Source organism: Mytilus galloprovincialis, chromosome 2, assembly GCF_965363235.1.
Source record: "Mytilus galloprovincialis chromosome 2, xbMytGall1.hap1.1, whole genome shotgun sequence".
In the NCBI taxonomy this organism is placed as follows: domain Eukaryota; kingdom Metazoa; phylum Mollusca; class Bivalvia; order Mytilida; family Mytilidae; genus Mytilus; species Mytilus galloprovincialis.
This window is the reverse complement of record NC_134839.1, coordinates 79,647,848-79,667,213: the sequence shown is the minus strand read 5'-3', so window position 1 is coordinate 79,667,213 and position 19,366 is coordinate 79,647,848. Positions and strand designations below refer to the sequence as shown.

Sequence of the window (19,366 nt, the reverse complement as noted above, 5' to 3'; positions counted from 1 at the left end):
TCTAGTCTTGTGGGCGATCGGCAATTATAAAATTGTGTTTGATATATTTTTGCCATATATTAGTATAGTGTGTACACATAAGCTGTATGCTCTTCTGATATATTTTTTAATAAGACACACACAATCTTTTCTTGGTCCCCGTTCCTTTATGTGATTGGCGGGATCAAGATAATATTATTTACACAATAGACTGAACTGGTAACCAAAACTTTGGATAAACCAGACCAGGCACTTCATATCTGAGAAACAGGCAATATATGCTGACAATCAACCCTACCTTAACCTCGCTCAGCGATTTAACAATTAAACAAAAAGTACAAAACCGTTGGAAGAAAAAGATGAAAGACGTTAGATAGCGGTATAAAAATACGAACAGTTACTGAAAGCTAGAGCAAAGCCCAATTTCAACTAAAATTAAACTATGTCATTCCAGACTACTGTCTTTACGTCCTACTATACATAGCTACCTTATTAATAAAATAATACAAGTTTATTATAAAACATAGATATATCCTTAAAAGATTTCAACACAAATTAACTTAAATACTAAAATATTTTTAAGGACTATACAACACAATTAATATGATCTGAAACGTGGTAAGAATAGAATATAGCTGGAGAACATGAAAATGTTCAGCTAGGGATGAAGACTATGCATATATCAAATACTTCTAAATCAAGAATATTACCGATCCTTCTTGTGCTGTTTCTTCCTTGATCAGCTGTCCTTCTGTAGAATCTGGTATACTAGTTTTTAATGATTTCTTAGACATGCTGGCCTTGGATTCTCTTAAATTTCGTTCCCGCATGGCCATTGTGGCTTTAATCATTACAGCAGCAGATAGACTTCTTTCCAAGTCAATTAAACTGCCGTGCTTTACAAGAAGTCTAAATGGAAAAACAAAATACTTATATACATACCTTCCGGTACATGGTAAACAACATTATTTTCTTGAAATACAGAGAGTCGTAGCCTATCAACATATTATATAGGAGTAGCATGACGGATGTCCAATGTGGATTAGGATCTGTTTACCCGTCTAAAGCATCTGAGGTTATTCACGTTTGTTTTTGGCCATAGTCATGTTGTTGAATGCATTTTATCTGTGGTGTAAGATCATATATAATCAATAGTAAGATTCATTGAATCTTTCACTGTCACATGTGCCAAAATATCTCTGGGAAGGTTCGAGACAATCGTTTGAAAACGCAATTTAGTCATATGTAATTGATAATATTAAAAGTTTTCTTCTCTTTCATCTTATAAAAAATTTAAATTATGTCACACTGGGATTACTTTGAATAAACCAACTAGATGTATATCTATTTGATGAGTTAATTCTTTTTCAACTTGCAGAATTGGTCAACTACTATTCAGGAATGTAGTAAATAGTCTTTTTATAGTCCATTCAAATTAACCTTTTATATTGAAAAATATATGTCTTATAGCAATAATGTTAATCTGTTAACAAAGTTACGTAGTGGAACATTAAAGTTAAATATTGAAGTTGGCCGTTATAATAATATTCCTAGAGAAAGTCGTTTATGTGAATGTTGTAAAATGTGTGTTATTGAAGATGAATACCATTTTGTTCTTGTTTGTCCATCTTATAGATCTGTACGAACACAATTTTTACCAAAGTACTATTGTCATTGGCCTAATAATATCAAACTATTAAATTTACTACAAGCTTGTAGTAAGTCTCTCACGATCAAATTATGTAATTATGTAAAAGCTGCATGGCATATTCGATCTTATATAGTTTCATAACTTAATTTATATGGCATTGTATTATACTATTGTTCTCTGTTGTCTATTCATGTTTTATATTATGTAATATATGTTGTTAATTTTGCCATAGCATGTCTATGCTTTGCAATAAAAAGATTCATTCTACATTCCTTTTTCAACTGATTTTTGTAGTTCGTTCTTATGTTGAACTGTTACACAACTGTCCAAGGTTAAAAATGAAGGGTTTGGATACCGCTTACATGTTTAACCCCGCCACATTCTGTATGTATGTGCCTGTCCCAAGCCAGGAGCCTGTGATAAAGAGGTTGTCGTTTGCTGATGTGTTACATATTTGTTTTTCGTTCATTATTTGTACATAAATTAGCCCGTTAGTTTAATCGTTTTAATTGTTTTACAATTGTTTCACATTGCGATAAGACGTGTCACGGTAATTGTCTATCCCAAATTCATGTATTTGGTTTTGATGTTATATTTGTTATTCTCGTGGGATTTTGTCTGATGCTTGGTCCGTTTCTGTGTGTGTTACGTTGTAGTGTTGTGTCGTTGTTCTCCTCTTATAGTTAATGCGTTTCCCTCAGTTTTAGTTTGTTACCCCGATTTTGTTTTTTGAACAGCGGTATACTACTGTTGCCTTTATTTACATTTGTCATTTCGGGGTCTGAATATGCGGTATGGGCTTTGCTCATTGTTAAAGGCCGTACGGTTACCTATGGTTGTTTATTTCGTTGTCATTTGGTGTCTTGTGAGAGTTGTCTCATTGGCAATCAAACCACATCTTCTTTCTCTATATATAAATGAATTTTGAGTGTTGAATATGTTTCACTCAGATTTATGAAAAAGTTGTGTAATGTCTGCATTAAAAACATCTTACTAAACATTTTTTTTTTTTTTTTTTTTTATACTTACTTGGATTTACGACGAGACAACCCTCCTTGCATAAATACACTGTCATCCGTCGTTAACCCGCCCTCAGAAGTTACACTTTCCACTTGATCCCAAATTTCATCTTTGATTTTGCTGACTGAAATTTACAATACAAGATATTTGCATAAAATAATAATCTTGTGCTAAAAAAAGGCAACAGTAGTATACCGCTGTTCGAAATTCATAAATCGATTTCGAAAAAATCAGTGTTACAAACTGAAACATAGAATATAAGGAACTACGACACAACAGAAACATAGAACAGAAACGAACTATAATATAACAATGGTCATTTTCCTGACTGGGTAACATCGAAGTGTCAATGACATGAACAGTTTTTTTTTGCAGAATATGAATTCCGGAGTATCCAGTTTTCTGTCTATTGCTTTTCCTTTGGCAATTAGTTGTTTTATGTCCTTCTTCAATTTGTATTTTTTCTTTTTTTTAATTGGATTTTTTAATTTTCTAAAAGGGTTTCATTGTCCTAAGATTTGTTCCACATACTTTCAGTGTCATTTTCTTCTTCCGGTGCGTCATCATGTAAAAGGTAGACCTGCAAAAATTGTGCGAATGGTCCGTTATGTTGTAGAAGTTGTTGAAAAGTTCCACGTTCTGATATTCGACCATTATCCATGACAATTATTTCATCTACTTTTGGTAGCCAATGAACTCCATGTGTTACTAAAATCCTTGTCTTAATTCAAACAAAAAAAAAATCATAAGTGCAGCTGGCATTGTTTGATATTGTTATATAAATAAGATTTAAAAATATTCATTTCGGAGAGAACTTCAGTTATATCTTATCCGACAAAAATCTACAAGAAACAACAATCTGAAAGTACGTTAAACTTTATAGGGTACCACTTTCCATATTTCAAATGGCAAGGTATACTTGTTTTGAAATTCAAAGGATGATACTGATTCTCGGGAAAGACTTTGACCCAATAATGTAAATAATATACATGTATACGTTATATTAGAATAGTGACTGTATCATGATAGAAACATATTTTATTTTAAGTAGTTCAACAATCAATTTTACCTTATGTCTTAACATCCCCTCTGGTCCGATAACCTTCTTGAATAGTTCTTGACCAACGTGTGAATCAACAGCACTTAGTGGGTCATCTAGCAGATAAATGTCACTATTACTATACACAGCCCTAGCTACGTTAATTCTCTGTTTCTGTCCTCCACTTACATTTATTCCCTAATAAAAATGTCGTTTTTATCCAATGATATAAAAGTACAAAAATATAATTGTAAGTGTCTTCGGCTGAACGAGGTGTTTGTTTCAAATATGTCTTTGATTCGATAGGTACGTTTCGGTATTCTTGTATAATTCTATGCTTCTTTTAAAAACAGAAGCCGTACACAGAATCAACGTGAACAGAACACATCAATTTGTTTTGATGAAACAATAATATCATTTGACAATATTAATTTATGACTACATGCTACTAGGAGTCTGGCTCGTCTACATTTTAAACACTCCAAGATACACATGTTTTGCCATCTGATAAAAACCATATGGAGATCTTTTGTACAGACTCTTCACACTCCTAATACTCATTAATCAACCGATTGCCTTTGATGATCATATTTTGTATTAGGTCGATACTCAATGAGGGGCCGTTTTCGATGGATTTCTCTATACATCCTTCTAGTGGTGTGTGAATAAATGTGAGTACATGCTTCTCCAGACATAACTCAAAAGATTGAACTTTTCTGACGACAGACCACAAACAATGGCGAACGAAAGAATAGAAATAACAAAAATCCATACGGCTTACTGAACTTCGATGTTTAATGCCATTGTTTTAGAAAATAATCTTGATTATTGCTATTAGTAGGTTTTTCCGTGTTCATGGTCATAACTATGAATTGTTGTAGATAAGATTATATGTATTTCTAGCTTGAAAATCAGTACCTACCCTTTCACCTATTTCTGTCATATCTCCAGCAGTTAAGATTTCAAGATCTGTTTTCAAACAACAGCCTTCAATGACTCTGTTGTATTTTCTCTCGTTAAATGTGTGTCCATACAAAATGTTATCTTTAACTGATAAGTTTTGTATCCATGCTTCTTGTGAAACATACGCTACAGAACCCTAAAACAAATATTACAATTTTCTGGGATTCTGTTCTTAGAGACATGTAAATCAGATTATTTTAGTGTGTTTTATTTTCGTTATCTTCATGATGTGATTTTTCATGCCAAAAACATACCTTATGAATGTCCAAGACGTTAAAACACTAAATACTTGGGATGTGTTTTAATAGATTTTAGTCTCTGATGTATGATTTTTTTTTATTATTATTAATGGTTCTTGGTAATATAACCTGTTGACACAATTTGACATGCATTTCTGTAATTCAATGTTTACTTTTTGTGTAATATCTCGTCACACTAATTAGATTTACTTCTGTACTGATACTGTGAATAACAAATTTATTAAATTTGCAATCAATGTTTACTTCTTTATTCATAGAACAAAATTATTATATGTTAATTGACATGTGTACGTTATTTTATGTTACACCATTAATGTTTCCCAGATAAGAGATGTCTTGTAACGCTGTTCCTTTATCTTTTTCTATTAATATTGCATTTATGTTGTGTAAAAGATCAAACTTATTCGTTCAGTGTATGTTTTTGTTTAAATGTATTTTGATCGAGTTAAGCCATTACAATTGGTATTTTATAGTGTGTCCTTTTGTGTTGTTATATAACACTACTGTTTCAGGTTAAGTTGAAGGTTGGTGCATGTTGAAACATCTACCCTGCAGCAGTTTTATCCCCCTAACCTAAGCCAGGAGCCTGTTGTTCAGTGGTTGTCATTTGTTGGTGGGATTCATAGAAGTTTCTCGTTTCTCGGGTTTTTTTTAAGATAAGTTTGTTGTCCTGATTGAATTGTTGAACTATTATCTATTTTAGGCCCTTTATAGCTTCTGACGGTTAGATGTATACCACAATTGCGTGTTGAATGTCGTACTTTAACCTATATTTGTTTACTTTTTATACATTGTGACTTTGATAGAGACAGGGCGGGGTGTTAAAATCTAGAAACGTGACATTTAATTTGTTCTGTTAGTGACTGGCAATGTATTTCTATTCATGTGGTGGTAATATTTCTATAAAAGTCATATTCGCGGTGAGACATTTTTTCGTTAGCAGATATTTCGATATCAGTTCAATGTGTAAATATTCCCATCGAAAGAATAGCTTTACTTTCATAAATGAAAATGTGAATCATGTCTTAAGTATCATACTATTACCCCATATGTAAACCTCAACTTACTTTGACTCTGACTTCACCAGCAAGTTTTTCCATCTCTCCTAAGATGCTAGCTATAAAGGACGATTTCCCAGATCCAACATGACCAACAACCGCAACTAGATTTCCTTCCCTTATATTAACATTTATCCTATAAGACCCAAACATGGAATACTATAAATAACTGCCAATAAGTGTTATAACAAAAATTGACTTTTTATGTTGTATCCATATTATTGATTATGATAGACATATACTTCTACTTTCATTTCTTTGCAAGCGCTATAAATATGAGTCAATATGCTTCTATTTTTAAGGTTGAATAGAAACGGAAAATACCAAGGAGACATTTCTAGATAATCTGAAAACGCAATGGCAAAAAAACACCAAAGTCGATGTAAAGACAACAAGTTAATGAAACATTTAATAAACATTTCACTTAACACTGACCAACATTAATTTCTCTGTTAGGAATGTTCGCTACTCGTTTCAAAATAACAAGCTTTTTGAAATACTGTAATAAGTTGATTGTATATACATAAAAAGCAGATAAAATTGCGTGTCCATCAGCTGGTATTCGAGATATAAGCCATTGAAAATTTGGCGGGAAATGATTCTCTTTAGATTTTTATACATTTATCATTAGCACCTTTTTCGTTTCAAATACTATGTAAAAACGATTTTACAAAAGTTTGTGAAATTTTGCTTTTTGAATTTTAGGTAATGATATTATGAAAAGAAAAATAGGGGTTAGTGTGTAAATATTTTTAATGCCATAACATGGATAAAATCAGAGAACTCCGAATATCTAGCACAACTTCAAAAACGAGAGAAGCAAACAGCCTTTATTGAATATCGGTTACGATTTTAGGACTTTCCTTATATTTTCAAATATTTGTGCATACATACCCACCTAATGTTGATCTTTCTGTGTTCTTTTCCCAGGTAAAACTACCATTTTGTATTGATACAGCGTAATCTAAAATTTTCAAAACAGGATTATCTATATAGCAAAAATTTTGAGTGGCTAATATACTAGTTCGGAAGATAATTGAATGTACCAACACTCGACAATTCGCCAGGGATATGCAGAACTAGGACTAAAAAGCAACTACAAAACCAGATAATATCACACGAATGAAGTACAAGAAAAAAAATTAAGTATGAAATTAATACATATATATATATAAATAATAATCAATTTTGATTTTATATTTTTAATAATAAATGAGTTTGTGTTGTTTGAAAGCCTAAAATAGAATAAGAAATGAAATTTTTAGATTTTGTTATGTACTTTAAGTGTATGTATTAAAGACATGATGTACAGGTTGAAATGTAAAACAAAATACAAATCAGCTAATGAAACACATCAACATCAAGTGTAGTTTTGTTTTGACCCATCAATTGATCCTAATTCAGTTTTGGGTGTCAATTAATTGTACATGGCTTTACTTTTTGTTTGGTTCCGCACATAAACTGAAAATTTTATTATTTTATTTTGAATTGATATAGATAAAACAAAATAGCTTACCCGAATGTGAAATGAAGTGAACATTTTGTGGATTGACGTCATCTGTCAATAAAAACTGTTGAATTCTCTTGATGGAAACAAAAGCCTAATGTGCAAAATAAAAAAAAAAAGTTATGTGTATGTATTTCCAATAAATCAATGAAACTGCATTCTTTTGATTAGATAGGCTTGATGCATTTTTTCAAAAGAATATTCTTTATTAAAACGGTATTTTAAACAGCAAGGAATCGTTAAAATGTGTATGTTTATAGTTATAAGACTTTATTGTAATATAGCGTAAGCCTTAAACAATGGTTAATTGCAGCTTCTCCAAAAAGTAAGCAAAAAGTAGAGGTGATAGCAAAGTCTAGTCGACTCAGAGTCATGATAAAAGGTTTGGGTAGAATAACATGTCTTCCTTTCGGACTATTAACTTATGATTAACCGCTTTAAAAAAATAGGATAAGGTTGCCGGTCTAGTACAAAACATGGTGCAAATACATATTTTATGGAATAATTGCTAATGATCGGCGAACACCATTTCGTCACCACTATAATGATTGTATGTAGACCAAATTCTACACCTGTTGTATTGATGGTCAAACGTGAACTTATTTGCACATTTGAGATTTTTTTTATTATTGTATTGATTAAACTAATACTCACCTGTATAACTCCAGTGATAACAAACGGGATCATTGTGAGGGGAAAACTTAATATATTTACGACGGACAAGACAAGAAATGCTTTTCCAGCGCTGAATGGTTCTGTTTGAACAGTCAAGGTGTATATAAGCAATATGGCAAAATTCATCTGAAAAATTGACCAAAATTGCTGTACTTGTGGGCCTATTTTGGTATGTGATAGTTTACAATTTAAAATGCCAATGATACCAATGGAATTGAAAATTACATACTTGTAACTTGTTTTTACTTAAAAACTTTAAAAACTCCTTCGTAAACTTGCCAAACTACAACAAGATACAAATAATTTTAAAACTGAATTATATGAAACTAAATTCACTGATATAATTTAAACGTTTCAGTTACGTTGGACACGCGTTTATATTGTTATTTAGACTTTGATCGAGTATGAGTTGAATACATCGTTTAATATATGTGTAACCGGTAAGCATGTATCTACTCTACAACTTTATATCGTCACCACTGGAATTCGAACCGCGGTCGCCTACGTAACAGTCAGTGCGTTAACCAAATGAGCCAAAGAACCGATTCCCTAGCTCAGTTGATTAAGACTGGCTTTATATGTTCTACCTGTATTTAGGAGGGAAAGCAACCCCGCTACATTATTACCCAACCACAAGAGTCATCATATCTTTATATGTGACTCTAAACAACACAAACCCTGGCCAGATAACCACTACTCCAGATAACCATCGGGGATTTTTTAGTCGAGCGCCAAATGTAACCGGAGGGCATGTATCTACTTTACACATTTATATCGTCACCACCGGGATTCGAACCCGGTCGCCTGCGTGACAGTTAGCGCGTTAAAGAATCGATTCTCTAGCTCAGTTGATTAAGACTGGCTTAATATGTTCTACCTGTATTAAGGAGGGAAAGCAACCCCATTACACATGTATAAAACTTCCAACTTTGTATGAAATTTTGTCACTTTAATCACTTCGGTACGTTTATATGTGTATATATACCTCTGTATAACTGGTCTTAATTATTTACCATAAAAGGACTGTGTGTTGCACAAACAATAGAGCATGCTGTTACACGTGCTATTTTGCGTAATATAGCCATTTCTTTTAATCTGATGCCTCGTATCTTCTTCCAAAAATATGGTTCCCACGCATACATCTTTATAACCTATAAACAAACCATCATAAGAACAGTAAAAGAAAAACAAAGCTGTGCTGTGAATGCACTACGATTGTAGACTAATATTTTGTTTCTTTTGAATGTATTATAGTTTCATTAAATGAATTAACATTTCATTATTGCATAAACTTAAAAAAAATCCCATTACGGTACAAAAGTTCCATTGTAAGGTGTTATAAAATATAAGAAATAGTTATTATCATCTTCGAAAAAAGTAACAAGATAAATTAGAAGCAAATTATTTAAGTTATCGCACAAAATGTTTTGAAAGGCACATTAACGAGAGACTAAAAATACAAAGGAGATATATAAACCTACAAGTCGAGAACAAACTGATAATGCCATGTTAAAACCAAAACGATCAAAAGATAAACAACGATATACAAAACACAACATGAGCAATCACGATCACCACAAGAATCAGAGGTAATATCAGATGATCTACAAGGGTAACATACTTTTCCATAACTGCGGAAATCATATGATCATATTGGAATGACAAATTATAATCAAAATGTTTTAAACTAGTGGAAAGGAGCTTAATGGTGTCATTACATTCTTACTTGTCATTGAAAGCATTATTAGATTCAGCGAAGACAAATCTACTTAATCATGTTAATTTTACAAAAAAAAGAGTAAAATTTAACTGTTTCTTTGGTCATCACTGTTCCCTCATATCTTGTCTAGGCGATTTAGAGTTTACATCTTTTATAGACACTTAGGGTAGTTAATTATATGTTGTCTTCAAGCGATATTTTACGGTTTCATTGTGCCTTTAGATTGTTTTCTCATTGAAGATTATCTCACTTCTCGTTTATTTATAGAATGATAACATGATTTGGCAGAAATGAGATGCATAATTCTTCTAGTCCAAACCAAACCAAAAAAAAGTACGGGTAATTTTTTCATATTAATTGCTATTACCTTCATTCCAAATATGATTTCATTTAGTAGTTTACACCTTTTTCCTTTATAATATAAAATGTCCTTTAGATAATTCTCTTGTAATTTTCCAAACAAAGCATTTAGAGATGTGAGAATAACTATCACAACCAAGCATCCTACTGTTGAAGTACCCATGACATCCCAAAGCTCGTACAATCCAAACGTCAGTATAGAAAAGTAAGATAACATTTCGTGTGAAAATGTGAAAGCATCTTGAATACGTTGACAGTCGACAGAAACAAGGTTGACTATTTCTCCGACAGTATAATCTTTCCTCACGCTGTTGTTTACTTTTAAAGTCTAAAATAAAATGTTTTTAAAATAACGATGCAAAGCTATTAAAGGAGGGTCGAAAAATACAAGAGGAACAGTCAAACTCATAAATCGAAAATAAATTGACAACGCCTTGGCTAAAAATGAAAAAGACAAACCGACAAATAATAGTACACAAGAAACAACATAGAAAAATGTTAGTTTCGTTCGATATTCACATAAATTTAAAACTATTACTTTACAAATATCCCTTCTGATTGGTTGCAATATGATACAGTATTTGATTGGATAAAATGTGATATAGAATTCGGAACATGTCCTGGACATGACAATATTTACAGTATGGTTATTCAAGACCTGATCAACAACTATTGCTTCATAATAACGTAAACAATGGTATCTCGAAGCAATACTTACCTTTTAAGAAGGTTTATTTGGACTTTTTAGTTTTATAATAAATAATACTATCAATATTTAGTCTCCGTGACATATTACATAGAACGCGTTATGTCCGTCAAAAACAAAAACATGTTATTTAGTTCTGTATTTCGTTGGTGCAGTACACTAGTAGACTGGCAACGGTTATGTTAGATGTTAGAATTTGTAATATTCTTGATTGTTTACTGCCAAGCAAACAATTTTTGACATCTCGTATATCCTTTCTTAAGCTTAAGTTTAAGAAAATAACTCAAAACTTGGTATAATGTTTGATAAGATTAAAACGTGTGATTCATGTACAAACAATTTGTAAACATAAAAAAAAGCAATCAAACGAACAAATCACATGAAAATTCAATTACCTTCCTGTATATGATACCTATAAGTGCTGTTTTGACCTTTAAACCTAGTGTGACCATTAGCTGTAATGAATGAATATAGAACGTCGCATCCAACTGTCCAAGCAAAAATATGAGAACTGCTAATACTATTCCATACCACAATACTCTTTCTTCACTTGGCTTCTCTGTTTCGTTCACAATTAGCCTAATAAAAAATTACGATAATGTGTATTTGATAAATGTAATATATTTAATGGTTGTTGTTAAATTAGAAAGGTGCAATCTCAACAGTCAATGAAAATGAAGATCCAATAATCCACTGTTTCTCCTTTAAGGTGTCGGAGTATCAATACACTCCCTTCAAGTTATAATGTAAGTAAAATAGCCAGTTCTTTTGTTGTCATTGTTTACTTAAACTAATCAACAAGTTGCAGAAATGAAAATTTTAGTAAAAGAGAAATAAATTTAGACTGCTTTTAGTCAAATTGATTTGTCTATGAGTTTGCATTGAAAAATCGTCTGAATTACTTACTTTAGAATTAAAGGCTGTAATAAGATAGAAATATCACAGCAAATTTTCAGGCCGGCTGCACGAAACCATTCTAGTCCATAAAGTTGAAAACAACATTTATAAAGAGAAGGATTTTCCAATTTTGGATCGTCTTCTTCGTTAGAGAGACTTCGTTGTAGCAAGGCCGTCTCTTCTCCCGGAATATTCCCATTCTTATTGTATTCACTTCTGACCAAACTGCTCTCTTGAAGAATTCTATAATATGCCACAAAATATACTGTAATGCACATCATACATATAAAAAGTAAGAGGATAATATCGGAGTAATCAGAAACCACACATCAAAGACATACAGACAGACAGACATTATCTTAGATAAATAGAATTTGAAGTTCCTACGTGGTTATAATATAACTGGTAAAGAGCTGTGTATATTGTCTCCGTTATCTATTTTCCCAAAACAAAGTTTAAAAATAATCAAAATAATCAAATAAGTTTACGTCGGAACAATTTCTTACCGGTAATTGAAATATATTCAATTACATTGTCCAAATGCATTGTGATGTTTTCTTTGTCATTGATTTTGCGTTTCATTATTATAAATATTCGTGACGCTGCAGTAAAAACAAATACCTCCTTCGAATTGAAATATTTTCTTCTTTCGACCACAACAACTGTAAATCATTCACTACTTTTTCAGCTTGAAGCTCTGGATGTTGATCCCAAAGGTCGTCTTTGCTGATTGTACGTTTATAACAGGTCCGAATAATTCTGTAAATATTTGAAGCAGTAGTATTGAATGGAATATCCGTTTACGCCTCCGATATCTACTGTTCTGGGAATGACATTTATCAGACAAGTTTGAAGTATGTTAATGAATATTTGGTATTATTTAATTCATAAAATATTGTAAACTATCAAACCAAACATCCAACAATTGAACAGACAAAGGTCTTAGTTCTGTTACAACTGCATATCTAGTACAACACACATTTTAAATGCCTGTACCAAGTTAGGAATATGACAGCTCTTGTCCATTCGTTTTTGATGCGTTTTGTTATTTGATTTTGCATGTGATTATGGACTTTCCGAATTGATTTTTCTCTAAGTTCAGTATTTTTGTGATTTTACTTTTTATATCAAAGATGAATCGCTTAATTCATCACTTAGCCGACGTATTCAAAATGTTGCTTCTGTTAAAAACAAATTACAAAGCAGCAATAACATATATAGTAAAAATATAAAACTAAACAGAAATCATCTATATATCTTTTCCAGAGGGTTTTATTCGGTAGGTGTATGACAGCATTTTGAATCAGTGATAACTAACATTCGATTTATTTGTTTTACTTAATGCCACATTCGATTCAATAGGTATATATGCACATTAGATTAATTCGGTATTCACGAATAACAACTGCATGATTATTCAAACCACAATACAGTTTTACAGATTGAGCTATTCATTCAAAATACTTTGGTCCAATGTTTATGTCAGAATCATTACCCTTTATTCTAGATCTTTGTATATCTGAACTTTCAAATGACGCACCGAGAATATAAATGATATATTCCAGCATTTTGTAGGATGATGCACTCACTGTATGAAAAAAAGACAATTGGAGAAGAGTATAGATATAATACTTACGGGGTGAACCACCAGAAAAACAGCTTTGAGATTATTGAGGCATAAGACTTTGGGCACACAGGCTGTGAATAAATTACATGTGAACAATTTACCCTGGCATTCTGTATATTTAATACGAGGTTAAATGATTTATATTGTAACATTCGGTGACGGTAAAAGAATTAACACTTAATGTTAAAGGGGCTGTAGCTGTCAAATTCATGTTCACCGATTTCAATCAAATTCTCATATTTGATTTATTACATATTAAAAGTCTAAAATAAACAATAAACAGGTCACAGGCATAAAAATACGTAGCTTCGTTTCGTGTGTTTTTTAATCTAGACGCCATATAATTAACTATCGAGTTGACATTGAAAGTCAGGGATGACCATATAAGCGATGTAAACATAAATATAGATATAAATAGATTAAGCTAAAAGCAAATTATCATTTCACTATTTGCATTTCATTAATAATTGAGCAAAAAAAAAATAATTTAGATTTTTTATAAATATATCTCGTAGCTAGTGCCCCTTTAACACACTAACAGTTCAGCATTACGCGATCACAAATTTCTTTTCTATTTGTGTTTTATTTTGTTAGGATAAATGTCGAAAAGAAAGACATGGGAGAGAATTCCGAAATCCTAAAATTAGGTATCCAAAATGGTAGAGGTTTACTCCCCAAGGAGTATCAGCAGCACAGTAATCACCGTTTCAGTGTTGACATAAATTATCATTGATTTCACCATTATAAATTATTTTTTTACTTCACTTTATATTATTTAGAAATACTAATGATTTTCTACCTAGGGAATAGATTTAATGTCTTACTTTTTTTTTAAATCTTTCGGAGTTTTAAGTCTTCACTGCTCTTTCACTTAATTTGGCCTTTTTATCTTTTTTTTATACTTGCATCAATGATGAGTCATTTGTAGACGAAACGGGCGTGCTCGCGTCTAGCGTACACAAGTTTAATATTGGTAACTATGATGAGTTTATATATATAATACTGGTTTTAACATCAAAAATTAGTAATGATAGTCAAATATACCTTTCCTATTCTTTCGTATCCATAAACACTCGGACTATCAGCTAAACTGTATAGTACAACTTGAACACACGAAAATCCAAAACTGATATACTGCAATATACTACTTATACATGTTGGCTGAAAATGTAGAAGTATAAATTATATCTAAAACAAATCGAAACTGAATATTATACACTGTTATTCACTACAAAGACATGTTTGGCTCAAACACAAATATGTTCTTTTTTGATTTTACAAAAATATTTGATAATAGAGATGAAAAACCTCATTCGAAGAGAAAATAAGTTAGAAAATGTCCAGAAATAGATTTTCAAGATATCATAGAAGGGGGAAAATCCAGTTTCAGGAAAACTCGATGATAACTAACCTACGAAAAAGAATTAGTGAATAAAACCAAACCGTTCTTGTTCAAAGTGAAATAAACCTATACTTTAATGAAAGAATTGGATAAAAATGAACCCAACACATAATACCTTTATAATTAGATCGGTTTTATTTTAAATGTTTGAAGTTTGGTTGTACTAATTTTACACGTATAATATCATTTTAGTTTCTTTCAATGTTATTGATTTGACATATTTGTCCTTTCATTCTTTATTGAAGTTGTCAGAATCATTGGCAATCACGCCATATCTCTTTACTTTTAAAATTAAATCACAAAACGTAATCTTTTATGATTGTATTTTCCATTACAATGTAATTGTCTGTAGCAAAGCAACTCGCACTGAGTTCAACAATTAATTCGTAACTTACTTGATATAAAATATTATCTTGTAAAGGAACAACGCAACATATGACAACAAATATCCAAAATATCCACAACAACCAAGATGATATTACACCTTTCCTTCTGTTTATTTGCGTAAGTATGGCCACATAAATCTGAAATATATAATTTGTCTGTACATCATTTTTTGTATATAAGTATAGGACATAAAAATTTAATAAAGAAGTAAAGTATCCTCATGCAGTATGATTTATTTTGAATGTAACTATAGGACTATATCTTATGTGTTCTATTGTTTGTCTGTTTGTCTTCTTTCATTTTTAGCCAGGCGTTGTCAGTTTATTTTCGATTTATGAGTTTTACTGTCCCTCTTGTATCTTTCGTCCCTCTTTTATAAAATATCAAATATGAATAAGGTATGGACACTCTTGTAATGACCATAGTCTACTTCCAATTGTCATCAATCGCTTAACAATTACAAAAATGAAATACCACGATCCAAAAAGTGGTTTTCTAACTATTTTGATCTGAGTGTCACTGATGAGTCTTATGTAGACGAAACGCGCGTCTGGCGTATCAAATTATAAGCCTGGTACCTTTTATAACTATTTACACCACTGGGTCGATACCACTGCTGGTGGACGTTTCGTCTCCCAGGGTATCACCAGCCCAGTAGTCAGCACTCCGATGTCGCCATGAATATCAATTATATAGTCATTTTTATAAATTAACTATTGGTTAAAGTGAGAATTATTCGAAATACTTAGGGTTTCTTATCCCAGGTAAGGATTACCTAAACCGTATTTGGCACAACTTTTTGGAATTTATTGTCTTCAGTGTTCTTTCAATTTCTATTTGTTTAATCTTATAACTTTTTTATCTGAGCGTCACTGATGAGTCTTATGTAGACGAAATGTGCGCCAAATTATAAACCTGATACCTTTTATAACTATTGAAAAATATTTTAAGCACGTTTATACAACATTAGCTACATATCTACATTTAGTAATCCCAATTCTTTATAGCATGTAGGCAAAATCAATTCAAAATCTGGTGTCCTTGTATAGCCCATTCCAAAAGAGTGAAGAAAATGACTTATCTAAGTGATTTTTTTGTGGTTACAGCGCTTTCATGTAATTTGCTGATTTATTTTATATTAACTTCTATACATGGCTCACACAATGATTTTTTTTTTCTTCCAAGAAATACTTACAAAACTTGCTGTTATAAGTGCACAACTAACTGTATATGAGGTAGGTATAGCATCATCACCGACACATTTAAAACCAGAAGTATTGTTAGTATATAGAGTAAAAAGGCTTAATACTGCTAGCACCACACAAATACCCTGTAAATAGAAATAATAGAATAAAATATTTCTTAATTTCATTTTATAAGTACCCTGCTAAATCGAGTTATCAAAATTTGGAGCAATATGAACAGTGAAATTTTAAAATAAGTTGCAATTTTATTCAGGAAAACGTTTTCAAATATTTTACATTATGATAAGTCCAATAAAAAAAAAGAAAAAAAGAATACAGAACAAAAAATGCTGTAAATTTAACAATTTGTATTTACTTTCCCACTATGAAGACCTTGTATATTATATTTTTTTTTGTTTCAATGTATCGGAAGTTTACGTGTAGAATCTAGTAAAATTTGACAACTAATCATCTGAATTTGAATATTTCCATGGTTAAACTTGTTTTTGTTCCTCAAGCATATATATAATTTGTTTACATATACAAGTATGAAAAATTAAAAAGCAAAATTCTCACCGTTTTGACAACATTAGTGGCATGAAATGGGATTGAAGACGTTGTCGTTTCCTTTAATCCTGTCACATAGAATATGAACGTTAACACAAGCCATCCTACAGGTCCTAAAGCAGGTATTGTTGATATAAAACATTCTGTAAACTTAGGTTTGTTTTTAGTAAATACTTCATTGTCCTAAAAATACAAATATTGTACCACTACGTATGCAGTAATCGTGAGTGTCTTATCGATTTGTTTTTGTACTTATAATTGTTTTGTTAAAGGGGCACTAGCTACGAGATATATAGAAAATCTAAAGTTTGATTTTTTTTCTGTTCAATCAATAATGAAAGTGAAATAGTGAAATAACAATTCGCTTTTTGCAGCCAAAAAGGTTCAATTTTGTCAAATTACGCTAAGAAACATTGATAATTAGTAATTCACTTGCAAGTGAATGAGTCGACCTCTTTAAATCAGTATTCATGTGAACTTCAATGTAACCCCTAGCTAGAGATTGACAACGCATGTATTATACGTGTACAGCTGGTTTTTTTAAAGAAAAAGAATATCAACAATGAAAGTGAAACTACAGTAAATCATTTGATTACTAATTCGATGCACATAAAATCATTCTTATACGGTTAAAAACAATGAGAAACATCTATTTTTAATCTATCAAATAAAATCAAACAGACCTATAAAAATTCAATTGCACGTGTTGGTTTAATCTATTCATATCTTTATTTATGTTTACATCGCTTATATGGTCATCTGAGGTCAAATCGATAGGTAATTCGATGGCGTCTGGACTAAAATTCATACGAAACGAACCTATATATTATCTACCCCATGCTCTGTAAACTGTTTATTTTAGATTTTTGATAGTTTGGATAAATGTTTTACATTGTTATAAATCAAATATGAGAATTTGAGTCAAATCGGTGAACATGAATTTGACAGCTAGTGCCCCTTTAAACGACGACGAAAATGTCTTATTCCTAATTTGACTGCCAATGATGGTCATGCACGGTGGGCTTTTAGACAATCATATTCAGCCTTTTTATCTTTATTATTATTTCTGTTGGTTATTTCTGATGTCGGATTGCTGAATCCCGCATCCCATATTTTTCAGTGATTATTATTAAACCTCAGTGTATATTTCTATATAAAATCAAATACGAATTCAATCACTCTATTCCGTAGGGATGTTAGTTCACCGGAAGCAATGATTTCCTGAATTTTTTTTTATTCTTCGTATGTTTCTAGTTTTAACGTTCAGTTAATTCGATATAAAACAGTTATTTCGGGATATAGCCATTTTTCCATCGAAACAAACTTTTCTTCTTCGCGAGGAATCATATATCAATCATATTTGTGAATGTAAATGACACACAACAGTAAGCCATATACGAATGATTGAAATAAACATGCGTATAACTACGGTGCATGCATTAACACAATAATACCTTTGCTAATAGCTTTTTTTTAAGAGCTTGCTCAAATTTTAAAATGAGATTCAAAATTATTTATTTCGTTCAAGAGAAATACTTTTCTAGACAGAGGGAACTATGTTACAAAACAATCACAGGTAACTATAAGGCCTTGTTCTATATTTATAACACGCGGCCTTGTATTTTTTTAAATGGTTATGAATGGTTTTACGACATCTAAATAAACCTTGACCTTCACATTTAAATGTATTTTTTTCTAAAAATAAAAGTAAGTGATCTTTGAAAAATAACGTATTCAATTGAAATGGACCTCTCTGGAGGTCAATACAAAATAACTCACCCAAAATGACGAGTTTCCACAAAATTCTAAAAATGTCATAATTAGAAATACAGTGTTTTCATTCCTGCCGTATTTATAAGTAACTGTTTGTATATTTGTATCAGCTGTTGACCGCAGGTAAAACAAGTGCGTGTCTTTTCATTTCATATTCAACAGAGCCTTATAATAGTTTCAGGTTTTTGACCTCTTTATACACCTTTTTTAGTAAATAAAAATTGCATATGTTCAGCATTATTTAAACAATAGTTACAGCAAACTGCACAATCGTAGTATTTATCGTAAATAGATATATATGTTTTTTATATTTCGTTATTTTAAAGGAGTTTTCTTTATTGTGAAAAAGTAATAAGTATCTCCAACTTAAGAAGTAAGACTTTACCGATGTGGTGACTTTCGATTGCTTGCATACACGTCACCTTCAATGTTGGGTAGTTGTCACATTGGCAATAATACATTATATTTTTTGTATACTTACTTTCAAACTGTGACTCTGATTAACATAAACAAAAAAATGCTTCTTACAGATAAAATAAATCCCAAAATGTGGCACTTCGTCATTATAACTGAGGAAGGTTGGATGTTCAT

General features: G+C 31.3%; 1 protein-coding gene across 3 annotated transcripts in view; it reads right to left on the bottom strand.

Moving 5' to 3' along the window:
• Positions 1-18,927, bottom strand: part of LOC143064506 (ATP-binding cassette sub-family C member 3-like) — a 31,418-nt gene extending 12,491 nt beyond the window's left edge. The window contains exons 1-20 of one of the 3 annotated variants that reach the window (XM_076237377.1): positions 18,782-18,927; positions 17,012-17,185; positions 16,447-16,581; positions 15,260-15,388; positions 14,507-14,623; positions 13,472-13,533; positions 12,457-12,594; positions 11,845-12,078; positions 11,334-11,517; positions 10,240-10,560; positions 9,166-9,303; positions 8,132-8,278; positions 7,487-7,571; positions 6,865-6,934; positions 5,980-6,106; positions 4,612-4,788; positions 3,720-3,887; positions 3,182-3,371; positions 2,660-2,774; positions 690-888 (exon numbers count right to left, since the gene is read on the bottom strand). In XM_076237377.1, coding sequence (XP_076093492.1) covers positions 690-888; positions 2,660-2,774; positions 3,182-3,371; positions 3,720-3,887; positions 4,612-4,788; positions 5,980-6,106; positions 6,865-6,934; positions 7,487-7,571; positions 8,132-8,278; positions 9,166-9,303; positions 10,240-10,560; positions 11,334-11,517; positions 11,845-12,078; positions 12,457-12,594; positions 13,472-13,533; positions 14,507-14,623; positions 15,260-15,388; positions 16,447-16,581; positions 17,012-17,185; positions 18,782-18,820 — 2,949 coding nt within the window. In that variant the 5' untranslated portion in view covers positions 18,821-18,927. The remainder of the gene's footprint in view (positions 1-689; positions 889-2,659; positions 2,775-3,181; positions 3,372-3,719; positions 3,888-4,611; positions 4,789-5,979; positions 6,107-6,864; positions 6,935-7,486; positions 7,572-8,131; positions 8,279-9,165; positions 9,304-10,239; positions 10,561-11,333; positions 11,518-11,844; positions 12,079-12,456; positions 12,595-13,471; positions 13,534-14,506; positions 14,624-15,259; positions 15,389-16,446; positions 16,582-17,011; positions 17,186-18,781) is intronic. The other 2 variants (XM_076237378.1, XM_076237379.1) reach the window with 2 other exon arrangements.
• Positions 18,928-19,366: the final 439 nt, after the last annotated feature.